This window comes from Lonchura striata, chromosome 9 (genome assembly GCF_050655825.1).
Source record: "Lonchura striata isolate lonStrDom1 chromosome 9, ASM5065582v1, whole genome shotgun sequence".
Taxonomy (NCBI): Eukaryota; Metazoa; Chordata; class Aves; order Passeriformes; family Estrildidae; genus Lonchura; species Lonchura striata.
Window position 1 is genome coordinate 25,064,661 of NC_140711.1, and position 18,389 is coordinate 25,083,049.

General features: G+C 44.2%; 1 protein-coding gene across 2 annotated transcripts in view; it reads right to left on the reverse strand.

The window, feature by feature from the left end:
- KCNMB2 (potassium calcium-activated channel subfamily M regulatory beta subunit 2) overlaps window positions 1–17,984 on the reverse strand; it is a 138,697-nt gene extending 120,713 nt beyond the window's left edge. The window contains exon 1 of one of the 2 annotated variants that reach the window (XM_085588005.1): window positions 17,774–17,984. In XM_085588005.1, the coding sequence (XP_085444131.1) occupies window positions 17,774–17,811 (38 nt within the window). In that variant the 5' untranslated portion in view covers window positions 17,812–17,984. The remainder of the gene's footprint in view (window positions 1–17,773) is intronic. The other variant, XM_085588003.1, reaches the window with a different exon arrangement.
- Window positions 17,985–18,389: the final 405 nt, after the last annotated feature.

Sequence of the window (18,389 nt, forward strand, 5' to 3'; positions counted from 1 at the left end):
GAGGTGGCACAGCATTTGTTTTACATCAGTGTTCACAGACTGGGCCAACAAGCACAGTTAATGCATGATCCTAACAGCCTCTGAGAGCCTAAAATGTCTGTGGTGGATGCCCCAGCCTCTGCCTTGTCCACAGGGAAGGTTCCCCCCATGTTGAATATAGTCTCTGTTCTCAGAAAATTAGTGATTTGTCATATGCATATATGCCTCACCTACAGTAAAAATGACTGATGTGTGTTTGATCTTTTTCCCTTAGTTCTTCTGAACTGAACCTCTGTGTTGTGTGAGCCTACACTCAGTTGTAAAGAGTGGAAAAGAGAAGAGAGTGGGGCAGGAAAAATTAAAGCAGGGTTCAGCTGCCTCTGACTGAGATGGACACAGATGTCACCCTGTCAGGGTGGCAACTGTTAGATTTTTATGCTGAGAAGGATTTTAAGGATCAGCTCAATAAAAAGTAAAGGCAATACAAGAATGCAGAACACAGAGGGGCCAGAAAGACAGCTGTGACATGTGTGACATGAGGGGACTCCTGACAGAGGAAACTGCCTGCCCACCCTGGGCAGAGAAAATGTGCTCCCAGCCTAGGACAAATCACTGAATGTCCTGCCTGAGAGAAAGCAGTGAAAAAGCTGACCTGAATCCATTTTTAGCAGTGATTGTTCTTCTGACTGAAAATGTTTTCCAGCTACAGGGAAGCTGCACTCAGCTATGAGCAGGTTCTGCCCTGCTGGATTCCCACCAGGTCATCAGTGTGAGGTGGAGGGATGCCACCAACACTCGAGGAGGACAACCTGGGTTTGCCCAACAGCCTGGGCTTGTTCAACAGCCCTTCCTCTGATTGCACCGTGTAGCTCATGGCAGTCATTGGCCACAAGTAACACAAAGTCACAGGAGGTCTTGTAAGAGCATCTGCTGCAAGAAAAGCAGATAATTGTATCTGTATTTTAGGGCTGCCCTAAAATACAGGGAGCTTGCAGTGAGTCTCGGTTAGTAACCCCAAACAAAGCCCTTCATTCCTGTTAAAGGCTGGAAGGGAAAAGTTCCAGTTTCTCAGCTTGTGAGGTGTCATTAATAAACAACCCTTGGAGAAAATACCAGAAACAGTGTTTTGGAAGAAATTACATGATTAAAAAAGTATATTTCATCCAGCAAGTAATTATCACACCCGCTGACATTTGCTAAGATATAATTCAGTGAAAAATAGAACTGTGTTTCTGCTATAAATTCTGGCTCAGTTCCCACAGATACCAATCCTCAATCATGACCTAAAATTTGCTGAGGCATTGTTGGACACAGAAAATGGACTCTGAGCTCCAATGTAAAAGCTAATTACAGGAGGTACTGCAAGACAGGGCAAGAGATGATGCCTGTAATGTTTAAGAAGACAAGGTTTGGTACCCACTGTTTTCCAGAAGAAAACCTCCCAGACATCAGTAACATTACCTCGGATGCAGAACATGCCCACAGACACATCCTACTCCAGTACTGAAAAGCATAAACTGCCTTCTCTCCTCTTCACTCAAACCCCAAACACCTCCAGCAGTATCAACAAATAGCATAAAAATTAGAAATAACATTCCACTTCCAAATGCAGAGAAGCTGGGGTGTGTCTGCTCACACAGGGGGAAGTGTGAGGATTTGGCTGATAGGTGAGAAGTCAAGATTGATTCTATACAACATAATATTTGGAAAGCCTGTCTATCTGTTCATCGGGAATGGCTTCATGCCTGGGCAGAGATGGCAGCTGGGTCAGTCAGGGCAGCAATGCCCATCTTGGGACAGCAGAATATCGTGGGGGGCATTAATGCCTCTGCAAGCATTAAGACTTTGGCATCAGCTCTGGATTCCCCAGGTGCCTTTTCCCTGCTTAGCACCAGGAAGCTGCACCTTGCTTTGACAGTTTTGCCTGGAGGCTGTGTGAAACAGGAATGAGGGGGCTGGCAAAGGCAGGGTAACAGCACGGCTCTGGGTTGGGCCACAGGGAAAGTGCTGCAAAATGCACTTTTGGGGGGAGCTGCTCAGTATTGAAGGCTCAGTCGGCCGTGGCAGTGATGGAGCAGCAGTGCCAGCTCCCAAACATCAAGAGAGGCACCAAGAGAGAACTCAGGGACCCCCACCCAGTGCTCTGCTGCCATCACAACCCCGTGAGTGATTTGGGGGAAATGTTGTCATTCGTTTCAGGGAAAGGAGAAATAGAGACCTTGGCTCTCCAGCAGGTGCAGGGAAGCTGTCCAGAGCTTCATCAGGGAGGTGGCACAGCCTGTGGTACAGGCTGTAGGTACCTCTTGCTCCCTGCCCTTGAGCACCATTTCTCATATAGGACAGGGCTTGACATAGCAGATCAGTGGGTAGGGGCCATTCTTTTGTAGGTTCCTCTCCATGCAGAGCTGTTGTGTGTCTCTGGACAGTTCCTGCTGGATTGCCTGGACACTGCTGCAGCTGGATCTGTAGTTTCTGCCAGTCACTACTTTCTGTATGCTGTCAAAAGCTAAATGTCCTGAGGTTAAAAGGCTTTTCCTGCCCTGAGGTTTTGCCTCCTGTGTCTCAGGATCACCTGTGTTGGACTATGCCCCAGAAGAGCACCTTCTGTTTGCTCCCATCACTGCACCCTGCTCTCTGTCACCCAACTAATTCTCATGGCATGCCTGAGACCTTCCCATCCTATGTGTAGCATCACTCAACTCTCACATTTCAGCATGCAAAGACCACCAGAGATCACATATAGGCATTAAAAGCACTTGCTATGAGTTCCCAGATGGAAAAATTAAAGGGCTCTTCTCCAAGGTTTGTGCCTGATCATGCACCATCCCTGCCCTAAGCTGAGATTAATGTTTCAAAGGAAATACAGTGTCCTGTGGGCACTTTCAGAAAGGTCCTGCAGACCAGCTGAACCAGGGTAAACTTATAAGAGGCACAGGCTTCTTGCTTCTTTCTCTCTGCAGTACATACAGGAATAAACCACTTATGTAAGTCTACATGTCTTATCAGGGATGCAATGTGAACATTGATAGTTTTTGTTACCCAGGGCCAGGGAGGTCTGTTACCCACTGTTACAATGCTAACAACATATTTGTGTGATGCTGTTGAGGGCTCATCTGCCCACAAAGAACTCATACTAAGTCCTGCACAGCATGGGACTCACACAGGAAAACAGTTCATACAGAATATATAGATGGTGAGGAGACAAAATCCTCTTCATCAATTGTCACAGCTGGCATGGGATCAGCTGGATATGGAACACCTTAATTTGTGTACCTTGGGGCATCAAGAAAGGAGGAGCAACATCTTTCTTTTATGCAAGGTGAAAATCATTGTATGGCAGTAAAGAGAAAAACTGAGGTTGCCCTTGGGAAAACAACGGAATATTTGTCACTTGTTTAGGAAAACAGCAGGGTAGGACTTGCAGGTTGGATAAACGTCTGAGTAAAGTTCCTGGAGGAGAAGGGATTAATGTGCTTTCTGGTACATGTTCTAACTTTCCATCACACTGTGGTAAGCTTACGGTGCTCATGGCATGCTTTGTGAGAGTGATCAATATCTAATTAGGCAAAATGCTAATTTGCTAATGCCTGAAGCCTTAAACCTCACTCTCCAGAGTCAGCCCCAAGTGCATTTACTGCTGTCTGTGACAAATCACTTGTGCCCTTGCCCTTGACCTGGCAGGGTTAACTCCCATCCTGACAGTGCCACCAGTTCAGTTTAACTCTTATTTTTCCTTTGTGTGAAAAGCTAAACCACAGCTGTCCCTCAAACAAAACCTGATGCAGAAGGTGATGCTCAGGCTCGTCCATGCAGATGTGGAGGGATAGCTGTGCCCGGTGTGCTGGTTTATGCAAGAATTAACACCACACTTTAAAAAAGGCACATTTTGGTGATCCAGTACTGCTGCAGTTTCCTCCTGCAACGTGAAAAAGTTTCTGCCATCGCTTTCCCGTTTTATTTCTGCCGGGAAATCCATAGCTGGTAGTATAGCAGCATCTAGAGGTGGATTCCAGGGACAGCCCTGCCCAGGGGGGTCTGCACGGAGGGGCACAGGGACTGCAGAGAGGCGCTGCCAGCTCCCAGGGAGCACCACACAACTGCAGGGCTGTGGAAAAGAGTGCCCCAGAGTTTTCCCAGTGTCCCAGAGGATCTGGAGTCAAAGCAGAATGGACCCAGCCTTCCTGGATGTCAGGACCATTCCTACCTTCTATATCAGACCTGGTAGAACTGAGACCAAAGAGACCACCAGAAATGATTTCTGGAGGATCCTTCTGATCACCTGTCTTCCCAGAAGGAAGGGAAGAGGAAAGGGCAGCCGATTTCTACTCAGTGATTCCTCCTTCTCTCCTTGAAGCAGAGGTCCCTTGTTAGCAATCCCTGCACCCCTGGCCTCCTACAGGAGGCCTTTCTCTGCTCATCTCCCCCAGAGCCTTTGCTACAGCCCCAGCTCCTCTGCCTGCTCTGTTCTCCCATACACTGCCACTGCTCCAAGGCACCTCTGGGATCTTCAGGGGCAAGTTATCCTGGAAAAGTCATGTGGACAGCTCTGCCCCATGGAAAGCAAGTCTGTATGGAAGCGATCACACCTTGTCACTGAATAATCCTGTCCACTGTAAGGGAGGGCTATTTTCAAGTAACATTTTGTGTGTGTGTCTGTGTCTAAGGATCTTGATATAAAACAGTTAAAACTTCTCTGGATGTCAGGCATGCCATTGATCCAGACCTGGTCAAAGAAGGGAGAGTCTTGCCACCCATGCTGACATGGTTGGTCATTGGAAGTTCCCCTTGCTGCTCACTGGGATACAGCTGACTTCTAGATGGCCGTTTGTTCCAGCTTTTTCTGAAAGATTAAACAGTTCTCTATACCTGATATTCTTCTTTTCCTCACAAAACTAGTTTTGTATTCAAATTAAATCACTTCCTTGACATTTGCTGTTCCATAAGCCAAGAAACCAGCTCATCCTTTGCTGCCTTTTGCCAATGCTATGGATCTGCACTTGCTTTGGTATTTAAGCATGCTGGAGAAAATAGGGATGCTAGAAATAGTGCAGCAATTTAGTGTAATGCTATATATGGAGGTAACTGCACTTCCTTCAATTAGCCTTAATTTCCTTATTAATACAGCCAAGAAGTTCAGCCTGCCTTTGGTGCCTGCCTTGGAGAGACACTCTTTTTCACTTGGGGGGTTGGAGGGGAAGGTCTGAGCAAAGGGATGCAATTAGGAGAGGATAAGAAAATCAGGTCAGCCCAGCCCTTCACAAGGGGCACATGAGCAGTTTAAGCCTGTAGTTAGTTTCTGCCCAAAGGTCTCAAACTTCTGAAGGAGGGGAGGAGATGTCTACATGACACCTGCTGCCCAAACAGAGCTGTGCTGCTCCTCTGCTGGGGGAATTGAGAAAGGGAAAGGAGAAACTCCATCCACGCTCTGGTCAAGTTGGTGAGTCCATGGAGACCTCACCTCGTCTGTCTCTCCTCGGGCTAATGGGCTCATCCTTTTATCCTGAGGGCTGAACCATTCCTGAGTCACACAGCTCCTGCAGTGAGGGCAGAAAGACAGAGACTTTCTACAATCTCATAATCATCAATACCTCAGATTCCGACAGAGCAGCTGTGGGCAGCAGGTGGGCTGGGCAGTGGCAGCAGCAGGATGGGCTCTGTTTGCTCACACCTCGTGGCATTAATCAAATCTGCTTGTTCCTTCAAAATTCCAGTGGGAGATCAGGTGTGCCAAGTCTTTAACTCTTTGAAGGTGGCAGCGAGGCTTGTCTGGGAACCACAGTAACCACAAAACCTGCCCCTTGGTTTTGCAGACTGTAAGCAGCCTTACTGTCTGGTTTTTCAGTAGGTATTGGGTCTGATGGTGTGCTCCTTATTTTCAGTGAAAGGGACACAAGTATCAGCTGTCTTGTTCAATGTCATGAATGACCATTGAAGTCAACATTGGCTGTGAGAAACATTTCCCTCATGGAATTAATTCTAGTGTGCAAGGTTTCATTAAATACATGGAACAGATATTAACCAATTGCTGCAAATCCTCTCCTAACTACAGCTATTCCTTCTTGTCTTTTATTTATAAACTGACTCCAAACTGGAACTGTACAAGTGACAATTCACTTTAAAACTGACAGTAACTGTTCTGTTTGCAAATACTTAACCTCCACAGAGGAAAAGGTTGTATTTTCCATCCTAAAGATTTAAGCAAAAAACTTGCTAGGGTCTGTCCTGTTTCCTAAGAGCCAGGAGGCAGCTCTCCTGTACTCCAGCCCAGCTCTGTAACTACAGGACTATTCTCTAATCTCTTATTCCTGAAAGCCATTACTCTATAAACATGATGAATAGACTGCTAGAAGTGTTTAGCATTGAATATTCCTGAAGCATAATTGTTCCGGCCTCTCTTGGCAGCAGAAACATTACTCTTATGTCAAAGATGAGGAAACAGGGGCACAGTGCTTTGTCCAAGCTTGTAGGACTGCTCAGCCCTGGGCTGTGGCCCCAGGTCAGCCCTGTGAACTGTGTTCCAGTCAGTGCCTGCTACTGCCAGTGAATGAAATAACAGCTCAGTGGAAGAGGAAAATGAAGCAGTACTGCTGAGGAAGACAATTGGTATGGTTTTCAATGAGATTTGAAAATTGAGAGAGGAGATGATTACGCTGATATCACTGTGCAATCTACAGATATTAAACAACCAGCTCTCCACAGTTGGGCTGGTGGGAATATGCACCAGGTGGAATTACTCCATCTGAAATGCAGTTACCTGCTAGTACTGCAGTGCTGCTTGGAGGGAGTTATTCTGCCATGGGAGGGAAGAGACAAACCTTTCCTTCTCTAACCCCCAAAATCTTAGGGAAACCTGGTGTAGTAACAAAACTTGATTTTTTCCTTGACTGCTTTGCAAAGAAGCCAAATAATGCCAGAGGAGCAATGGAGACACAATGGAAGAGAGAAAGTTTATAGAGAATAACTATTAACAGAACAAGGAACACATCTATGTCAGGCCACATCTACTCTGTGATGGGAAAAATTGCAGGAAAGACAATATCTGTGTTTGCTGAGCCCCTGAGCATGATCCCTCCTGTCCCTGGCACAAGCTGTGCCTTGGCTGTGGTTCAGCTGGGCTGGAGGGAGGAGAGAGCAGGGGGCAAAGCCCTGGCCTGTGCTGGCTCTGCAGGCCCTGTGGCTGCATGACAGCAGGGCAGATGAGTGAACTCCTTTTCCAGCCTGTGGGGAATGTCAGGTGCCAGCAGGGGACAGTGACACTGACAGCAGGCTGAGAACTGCAATGAGCTGACAAGTGGTAAAGGGAGACGAGGGTGTGCAAACACCCACACCCTCAATGTGCAAGACATAAGACAGAGAGGGAGGAGGATGAATGCTGAAACTTTTGAAATGCTAGTTGTCCAGGAATGTCTATCTTTGCTCTGATGCTCCCTCTCCAAGTACATTGTTAGGAGTTTGTTACATGAAATCCAGTTGCAGCTGACTGACACCTATCAAATAAGGCCTATGAAACACCATGAATTGTGTTTCAGGCTGGTGAACTGAGGAGGAAGAAAATAAATCCCCATTTCTGAAAGCTGTCTTTAAAAAAAACTAAACCCTACACAAACAGAAGTACCAAACAAGCTGCCTGTGTCTGTCATGCCTCACAACTGTATGACCAAATACAGCTGTTCTCCACTCACACATACACTGCTAGTTCTGCCTGAGTTCATGGGGTGCCTGGAGCCCAGGAGAGTCCCCTCATGGTGAATCCTCTGCAATTCACATTATGAAATATTGTCTGCAGCAATACTTCATATTTTTATAATACAAAAATTACACATCACACTGTTGTCCATAATAGCCCTAAGTGGGATGAGTAAGTTGATTAGGGTTGCACCACTAGTGGAGGTTTTCCTGCTCCTTTCCAAACTGGAAAGCCATGTTTTGATTGAATGGAATTGCTTAGAGACTATTTACAACCATCCCAGCTCCCAAGGGTTTGGGAAACCTTGCTGCAAGTTTATTTGGTTGCAGTATGGTCTCTGTCAAAGCACCCAGCCCCTCTTGTGCCCTGCTCTGCCTTTAGTGCTGCTGGAATCCTGTTTCCTCTGTGATGAGGAACTGCAGAGAGCAGAGGGGTTCCTTGCTGTGGCTGCTGCCAGGGATGCTCCTGCTGTCCAGGAGAAGCCAGGCCTCTGGGAGCCCTGGCAATGGCTCTGCTTGGGGGCTTGGGTGGCCAAGGGGGACATGGCATGTGCAGCTGGGGACAGTCAGGGTACCAAAGGTTTCATGGCACCAGGATTTCTGGATGGCTGTGCACAGTGGTGAATTTATATGGATTTTCTGCTGCCTCAAAAAGGACAACAGGCAGAGAAGCAGGGATGTGGGGGGGAAAGGATCAGCATTGATTAAGCTGACAGCTCTGCTAATGTCATTGTGGACACAGCCACTTTCCTTTCCTTTGCCAGCAGCAACTTCAGTAATAAGATGCAGAGGGAGAAGGAGGGAATGTTACTGCTCACAGTGCTGCTGGCAGTATTTAGATGAGAATCTGGTGGTGTGATGGATGGCCATGATGCAAAGATACATAGTGATCAGTGCTCAGGAAATGCAGGTAGATTAAGCAGGACTGTGCCTGACTGGTCTGAAGGTGACTCTGCTGGGAGACAGTGGTTAGATGCCAATCTCTTTCTGCTCCCCACAAATAATGCTTGTGCAGAGCTCACAACAGTCCTTGCAAATATGTTGGCAGGTGCTGCTTTCTAACTTTGGGCTAGATCTGTTTGCTGGGCTCTGGGGCTCACAGGCAGAGGAGAGCCTGTTTGGTCCTGACAAGCCAAGGTGCACATCAAGCCTGGGCAGAGCAGAGGGATGCAGCTGTCCTGTGTCCTGCCCTGGTCCTGCAGCCAGTGTCCCACAGGGCAGGCTGGCTGAATGGCACTCTTGTGTGTGGTCTGCAGACAAACTCAATTCTTGAACTCTGTACTGTTCCATAGGTGCCTTTTTCCTAATTTTACCTTTCTTCTGACAGCTAAGGAGGGTTGATACAGCTCTGCCCAAGCACCTCTAGCTGCAGTGAAAGGCATTGTGTTCCTGGTGGGTCTGGAATGTGTGAGATAGGACAGCCTTTGTCATCTCCACAGACACCAGTCAGGGCTGGATTGAACAGGGATAAACCACAAGTGAGGAGGGTGAATCATGGTGACTGTGCCCTGTGCCTGTATCAAGCCTGAGGAATGAAACTAAATCTTTTTTACAGCCACAGTTTTAGCCCTAAACCACTGCTTTAGAAAAGGAGGGTGATGTAGAAATTGTGTCCAGGCTGGTTGGTGCTATCATTATCATCAGCACAGGGGTTTGCACATGGGTTTAATTGCAGTTACTAACTACAATTAGTGTCCACCAAATCTTGTACCTCACATGGTGGCTCTTAAGTCTTACATTCGACTGCTGGAGTAGGATTTAGGGCTCATTCAATGGACAGATTCAGATTAAGTAAGAGATGTGTCTGGTTTTGGCATGTGTATTTGGCAAAATTAGCTCTGATGGGCAGCTCTGAGAAGAACCATTTGTAGAAATACCCAGATATCATTATCATCTCCAAGGTCATTATGAAGAGCTAATATTTGACCTCTTTCAAAGCACCAAGTCAGGCTATTTCCAAGCAGGTTTCTCCTTGGAAATGGGTATAAAGCTTTAGTTTTATTTCTGCAGGAGTGAAACTGAAAATTCTTAACATCTTGAACACTAGACTTCACATACAGAGCATTGTGGATATCTATCTCATGTCTCCACTTAGCCAGGGGCACTGTCTTTGCTGTCTCTTTCATCCAAGGACAAAAGGAATTTGTTAGGATGGCAAATGTTCTCCCATTCTTGCAAATTAACATTAGAGCATCACTCTAGAAATATTCCATGCTATCTGGATTATGGCAATTACATTTCTATCAATGAAAGCTGGTTTCTAAACTAATATTTAAAGAAGATGAGAGAGAGATGTCTACATGAGGGGCATTACTAAACAGATTTCAGAATTTATTTTTCTGCCAGAGATTCTGTTTCTCCTGAAAGGGTAATGTACATCTATCTTGCAAGGAGTTTCCTTAGAGGGTTTAAATGAAGAGTGAAGCTTTGAGAACAAAGTGAAAATGGAAGAAATGTACTGCCACAGGAAGATCAAAAATGAGGCACTTGGGGCTTCAGAGAGTTATCATTAATCCCCTCCTGCCCAGAGGGCATTCCTGTGTGACCATCAAAGTGACACACATGCAGCAGTCTGGCAGTTTGCCACATCTCTGGGTTTGATGGACTTTGCTCTGGGGATGGCTAAACCTCCAGCTGTTCAGAATGGCAGCTTGTTTTCCTCAACAAATTCGCTCCCATGTTTATCTGACCTATCTGGAGCCACAAAAGTTGATTATAAATAGTTTCAAATGTGTTTTTAACAACTTTTCCTTACCAAAACCTGGAAGCACAAGCAGCCATCAAAACCTGACAGCTTGTCCTGCCTGAGCACAGCTTTGCCTTTAGATTAGGATCAATGTCAAGACTGGGTTGTACTGTTGTTGTACTTTTGGCTTAACAAAACATGTAGTAATGTTCACTTTATTAATATGGGGGGTAAATGCAGGTGTGTGTCTGTCTGGTGTGCTGACAAGGCTGTGAGGGTGACATTTATCCCCAGGACAGCACAAAGAAGTCCCTGGCTGGTTCTGTGAGGCACTGCTGCCCCAGCAGTTGCATGGCAAGAACATATACTTCAAATAGGTAAAAGGAGGCAAAGGTCAGAAATATCCTCCAAGAGGCAAAGTGAGCTCTTCTTCAAAGTGAGGAGGAGCTCAGAGATGGAGCTGAGGGTCTCACTGAACCAGCAGTGCCTGAAATGGTTTGGTTCTGTGCACCTCATTAGCTCGGGCAATCTCCAAATCAAGGGATTTAGGGCACTGAAAAACTGTCTAATAATAACAGACAAAATGTGAGCATTGATTTTGAAAATGCTGCACAGGTATGATAAAAGAGTACATAGTGATGGATGACAGAGAGATGTGGGAAGCACTTGTTTGGCTTTGTTTAGGTTGAGTAAAAGATGAGAGGGAGGGAAAGAAAAGGATCTCCTCACAGTAGCATGGATATGAACAGTGTAAGACACACTCAGAGCACATAACAAATTTCAGAGCCTCCTTTCCCACCCTGTGCAGCTGCACACAGATATAGGGATGGTTACTAAGACAATATCTGATGCCTGTAGATAAAATGTTTATTTGCTTTTATATAAAAACTGAGCTGGAAGTACAGCTCATGATTGCAAACTGGGAAAGAGGACAGATATTTCCAAAGGTACTGCCAATCCCCTTACAAGGACAAGATTTGACTCCTGCACATACAGAAGAGGAACCCGTGACTCAACACGTGGATCTGGACTGAATTGCATTCACAGGTTTTTATTCATTATGACTACTAAGCTCCAAAAATAAGAGCCTTTCAAAAACAAAATTAAAAAGGCACCGGGGGGTTGATGTCAAAAACCTACCAACAAGCCAACCCTTCTGAAATAATGGGAACAACTGTACATATTTCTCAGCAATGAAAGAACTAAAACTCAGGTGTATTTTGACTCAAATAAATCTTAAGCTTCCCCTGTGTACAATTGAGACTGAAAATTGGAGAAGGACTGATGTGGGGAGATGAAAGTTTCCTCACCAGATGAGGACTTGGCTCTTCTTGCTCAAATACACTTATTTTCAAGACTATTTGCTTTTTCATAGCTCTAAATCCAGGGCTTTAAGTCTCTCAACAAAATTCCTGAGCAGAGTAAATGCACTGCACTAGGATTCAGGGGATCTATCAGCAGGACCTGCTGCTCCAACAGATTCCACCCAGTGTGGGTGAGGGTGGAATGGGTGGTGTTTCCTCTCCCTTTGCTCCTTTTCCCAGTGGTACCAGTAACACACAGACCAGTGCTGCATCATTTCCAGGCAGCTTCAACACCTGAAACTGGTGAGCTCATTATCCTGCAGGCAGGCAAGGCCAGGACACCACCAGGAATTCAGGGTTAACTGCATTAACCTGGCTCATGTTTCAGCATGCCAATAGCAGCCTCTCAAAAGTTCTCAGGACTCAGCTGGAGGATGAGGTCAGGAACTGACAATTTTTTATAGTAGTTTTTAGAACTTCTGCCTTCAAACATACAGACGAAGTTCACTCCCTCAATTAAATGTAAATATTGTGACAGGAATTCTAATGCAATGGAGGAATATGTGCCACAACAGCAGTATCACAAACTAGGGTAGGCAACTGGGTCTTTTCTACAGAAGCTGTGAAATGGACGGTGTTTGCATGCACAACCTTTCTTTTGCAGGGAGAGATTTCAGTTTTTCAGTTGTCTGAAAACACAGACAACAACTGGCCATGCATGGAGCCTGTTAGCTCAGCTCATGGCTGCCCATGAATGCAAACAAAACAGTCCAAACTGGCCTCATCTAAGCCATCTCCATCATTTATTTGTCTTGTTTGCTGACTAACACAGGGCCAGCTGTCTAGTTAGTGAGGCAGAAGCATTAAGGTAGAGAAATCATAGAAAAGGGGTCACTTGGTCCATCTACTGCCCCATGGCAGGTTCAGCTTTACCTGCACCTCTGCTCTCTGTTTTGCCTAACCTGTTCTCCAAAATGATTTCCAGAATTCCTGAATCACATATCACTCCACTAGGTATAAAGTAAAAGGTGTTCTTAATGAAAAATACAACTGTTCAGCCAGCAGCCTCTCTCAAGGATGCTAATCTGGTGTACAACACCCACTGTGTGCTTTCCTAATGCTTCCAGGAATCACGATGATCCTTTGGGGACATGCAAACCTCAGGACTGGAAAATGGAAGATACAGGCTAATGTTTGCCTGTGAGGTTGTTATTGGTAATGTGCATAGGTGAATTTTGGCTGGATGGGGTTTTAGGTCTCATGTGCCATGCAGCTGCCTGTAAGAGCTTAACTGGATCAAAAGGGATTAGGCACATACTGAGCAGCTCCCAGGTAGTGCTCATTAGTGAACTCATTGAGGCTGCTCTCCTCTTTCTTTGCCTTCCCAGGGCATAAGGTAAAACTGGACTAACTCTGGTTCATCCTCCTCTTTTCCTTTTGCTTTTCATCCTTGAGGACATTTTTATGGAGTGCATAAACATGCCCCACAAAAGGAACTCCCCAGGCTCACTGGGAGAAGTTTGCTGCATGTTCCGTGGGGAGCCTCTCCCACATTTCAAATCCAGGGACTTCTCCCCAGGACCTACTGGGAATGGCACCCAACCTCCTTCCTGCAACCCAGCAGCCCACCAGGGCTGTCAAACTGGCACCATCACAGAGCTCATACCAGTCACTGCCACAGCATCAGAAGCATTTCAGGATACCACCAGCACATCATGGACTTTAAAAATTGCATTTAATATCTAATGTCCACATCTTAATCCCAGCCAAATTAGCTGAGCTCCTAAACACTCTTGTAGGGACTGTGAGTGGGTGGAAAGGAAGAATGTTTGTGAATGGATATGAGGAAGCAGCAGGGAGATTTCACAGAAGAGGCAATTGAGAGCTAATCCCAGGCTCTGCTGTGTGACAGTGCCTCTGGATGCTCCCTGATTTACTGATGAACAGCAACTGACTGAATTGTACTATTTATATGTTTTAAGCATTTTTTCCAAAATTGCATACCTCACAGGAGTGTGTGGGACAGCTGGCAATGGAAAGGAGCAATTCTAAATTATTTAACAGGCCTGACTGTCATTTTTATTCTGTCTGTACATGTAAAGCTTTTTAAAAGTAGTTTTAAGGAAAATGAGAATCAACACTCTTGAGCTTACATTGTCTCTTGCAATTTGAGGAGGTAGCACAAATCTTGCATTCCCTTCTTCACTTCATGGAATATAAAACAGAGAATATTATAGTTTAAAAACATGATTCTGGTCTGGCTAACAGCAGGAAAATCCATGACTCCAGCGACGGAGAGTAACAGTACAAAACTTATTTATTAATATCAGGTACTGCAGGTTTTACTATCAATTCTTGACTTGCCAGCAGCTCTCTACATTACTGGGACTTTCTTTGCAGCCTCATATTCCAGTATTTTACTAGACTGAAGATTCCTAATTTGAAAGACATGGCTTGATGTTGACCAGAAAAACAATCTCTTCTCTGGCAGATCAAAGCAGAGCAGACACATTCACACCACTTGCTTCCTAGCCCAGGACTCGTGGAGTTTCACTTTTTGGCATCACTTCAGAAGCTTTAAGATTAGAGAAGGATGTAAGTCAAAAGATTTGAGGCTTTGACGGGTTGCACTGCAATCTGGGTGTTTGTTTTTTGGGTTTTGCTGATTTTTTAAAATGTGTCTGCTTTCTTTTTTTGAACCTTATGCAAAATACTTAAATGTGGTCGAATTAGAGACAATGCCAAATTGCTGGCCCAACCCTTGTTATCTTTTTGTCCCTACAAATTACCCTTCTGTTTGGTAATTGCTCTTGTTTGAGAATATTTGTTTGGGTGTAGACTTTGCTGGGGTATTTTAAACTGCTCTGAGAATAAGGCTTCAAAGAGAAAGCTGAGGAAGAAGAAATTACTGGGGGTAGAGAAATTGAGCAAAAATGCTATTCTCACATTCACAACATTCAGAGATGCCTTTAATACCATATATCCAAAAGACAAACGTATCTACCAGGGGGTTACCTTTGCCACTATTTCTCAACAAATCTCCAGAAGCTTTTGGTTATTCAAGAAACACAGAATATTCCCCCACTTTTTTGAACATTACAGTATAATCAGAAATCAATAGATTACTGTTAGTTTCAACATAATTTAATGCTGTCCAGAAATAAGATGGGAGAAAAACCTTTTAGGTAAAAGCAGAAATTTCATTAAGAAGCAACATGTGAAACACTTTCTTTGTTAAGCCTAATTAGCAGTTCAAAGACACTTGCCTTTCAAAGTGTCTGCTTTGATTCCTGTCAGATGCAGAGGCAGTGATATATGACATGACATTCATCAACTAACTCTCAACATAAAATGATGTGATGATTTTTCTCTAATTGAGGGGATGGGAAAGCAAGCTGCTTTTTTTTTTTTTTTTTTCCTTAAATGAGCTTGAGAAATAATTTAAATGGCTGTCAGATCTCCAGCAGCAGGTAGTAAAACACTGGATGGAAGATTTTCAAGTTCAGTTTTTGCCCATTCCCAATGTGTTTCTTTTAAAAGTATTTTACTTTCTGACATGTCAGATATTACTTATAGGAATAGTTTTCACCTGTTTTTAAGACGTCTCCTGTTCAAATTTGCCTGCTGACTTCAATTTGCCATTCTGACAGCTTTCTTTGAGACTTGGTTGCTCTTCTGAAAAGTATTCCAACTGAGAGGTTTTGAAGTAGTTTCATTTTATTTTTGATCTTCCTGTAACTATCAAGTCTTATGCTGGCCTTTCTTTTTTCTAGTTGGCTGCTCTGGTGTTTCTTTCCCTTCACTCTCCACTGACTCCCCAGCACATTTTTATTTCACAGGTGGATATTTTGTGTACTCTTCCTCGGATGCTATTTTTTTTTTCTTAGCCTCTGGATTCTATAGTTCACATGATTCTGCCCCCCCTTTTTTTTTTCAGAATAGAATAATTATTAAAATAATCTAAAATAACTAATATAATAGCCACCTAGAATGACTCAGTAGCAGAACTTGTCAGCATGAGCTGCTCGCAGCAGAAATCCAAGGTCTGTGCTCCAGCTGAGAGCTCAGGAGAGAAGGGGTGACTGGTCCTACATCACCTGGAGTACCTTGATGTGCCTTTGATGACTGCAATACATTATTTCCATGTGCCCGAAAAAACTGCCCCTTCAGATTTTACAGAGGCTGTGGGCAGCATTTCAAGCTGTGCAAAAAGATAAACTAAAAAGCCAGTAGAAAATACTTCCTTACATAAAGTCAGGTTGTGAAAATAACTATTCAGGTTATTTATGATTTTTTTCTCTGTGGTTTAAGGTTTTAAACACAATCCAGGCTTCCCTTCTGGGTTTGCTCCTGACACAGGACTTTCTCTCTCTTCCCTTGTTACCAAGTGTGTGACTGCCTGTGTTTTTGTCTCGGTGTAGCAGATGAAAAGCAAAGTTCTACAGCAAGAAGTGTCCTGGAAGCCTTGGTGAAAGAGGAAGGTTGTATTTTGGAAAAGCAAATGTTCCAAGCTGCTGCTTAGTGTGGGGTGACTCAGCTGTCTGGGCTTGGGTTTGCCAACAGAAAGGCAGCAAAACTCAGTGTTTCCATGAAACCAGGGAACAGTCATTCTGTCAGCTCTGGTACAGACATGTCAAATCCTCCATCACTGCAGTGGAAAGGGATGAATAAAGCAGAGCACTGTGTGAACACCCAGTCAGGGAGGCCCCTGCCCCGAGGTCTACATGGGAGAGGAGGGAGAAGCCAGAGGCAATGATCAAGAGAAAGATAATTTTTATATCCCCAATTCAAGATTGTCCCTCTCTAACACCTTTGCTGAGTTTGTGTCCCCTCAAAAGTTACATTTCCTTCATGCACCAAAACACAACTCTGCTTTCTTGTACTTTACAGCATGAGGGAGCAGTGTCAGCTCTCTGTGAACTGTAGAGGAAATGAACCTAAAAATTTGTTAATTCTACATTATTAGAATTTTTTGTTGATTCTAGATTACATCAAATATTTTAGGAATATTTTCATTCTGTTTCATATAGGAACTGGCCCTGTGGTCTCTGACCTGTGTTTGCTATCAGTATTTTCCTAGAAAACTTTTAAATAGACATAAGATTGAATTATCAGCAAACAGGAAATAACAATGTTTTCATTTTTGGAAGTAGAGTCAGGAAACCCCATGAAAAAACAGCAGGATACCAACATACCATAGGTGTGCATGCAAAACTAATGTAACCTAAAAGTTTGATATTAGAAATACTCATTGAACAGTACAGGGAAAAAACCCTCCATCTCAGTAAATTTCAAGATTCTTAAAAGATAACTTAGAAAACAGAAAGAAGGAGTGTCAAGAATATTTAGTCTTTAATTGCCTATTTTTGACTCATGTGGAGTCTTGTTTGTACAACACAGAATCATTTTCATCCACCCAACTGCCAGGTATGACGCCCTGTGAGTAAAAGATCTGCATGTCATCAAATCCCATACAGAGTAATTTTCCTTTAAAAACACCATTTTTAATTTATCTCGAAGTCCAGTTTAGCTCTCAGTACTACATTTATGCCAGTACCACCAAACTGTACCAGCATGATAGGATTATGAACTGGGATCACTTACCCTGTCAAGTCTGGTTTCACACTGACACTTCCAGCAGGGCAGGTGCTATATTTTATTAGTTACAGAGATTCACTGTGCATCCAGAAGTTGCCCTCTGCACCCTGCTTTTATAGCAGGATTCAATACAGCTGAGCAAATACAACCTCTGCATTATATATGAGTTACAGGGAGGTGATGGGAGCAGGGTAAGTGCTCTCATCAGGTGTAGTGTGCTCAGGAACCAGAAACACAGAGACACTCTGAGAGACTGGGGAAAAGGAAAATGTGTTTGAGTCTGCCATGGAGGCCCAGGAAACCCTGCTCCAAGGGTTTCTGTCCCAACCAAATCTGTAATCCCCACCCAAGGGGATTGCAATTACAACTCCGCTATATTTCCATGCCTGACTTCAGTTAAATTCTGAACACTGCAGCCAAATAGGGGGAAAACCCCCAAAGAAATCCAAAGTACCAGTTGCTATCAACTTCTGAACAGCAACCCAACAGCAATCCCCAGCCCAGAACTGCTCCTACTCACCTCCATTTGTCTCGGGGATATTTAAGGCAAAGGCTCATTTTTGTCCTGAAGATTCCGTGCTGCTGCTCAGGGTTATTTTGCCAGATCGTAAAAAGGCTCCTGAGCAAAAGGAAGAGGAAAGCAACACGTAAAGCAAACACAGAAGCCCAAGAGGAAAGCTACACCCTACAGACCAGCACTAATAGCAACGGCGAGGCTCGGAAGGAGAGAACACTCCCAGTTAGTAACTTTTTCCATCCATACATCTGTTACAAAACAATTAAGCTGAGAACTTCTCTTCCTTCTTGCAAGCATTGCTTTGCTACAGAGGAGACCTCAGATAAACTACGTGATGAGTGTGGGCTTTGTCCATTTTTTTTGGTTGTTGTTGTTATTTTTTTTTTTATTATTTTTAATTTTTTTACCAAGTAAGCAAATTATTGAGATATAAACTAGAAGCTCAGCTGACTGCTTTAAAAATACACTGCTAGGCAGTAATTATGACAAGATGCATTTGTCCATACTTCGGGGTTTTTTTAAATTCCAAAGTCTTCAACAGAAGCAGTCTCATATTTGAAATAACCACCTATGGGAGTTTCTGGCCAGCAAGTGAAGCAGAGGTGAATGTTCAGATGAT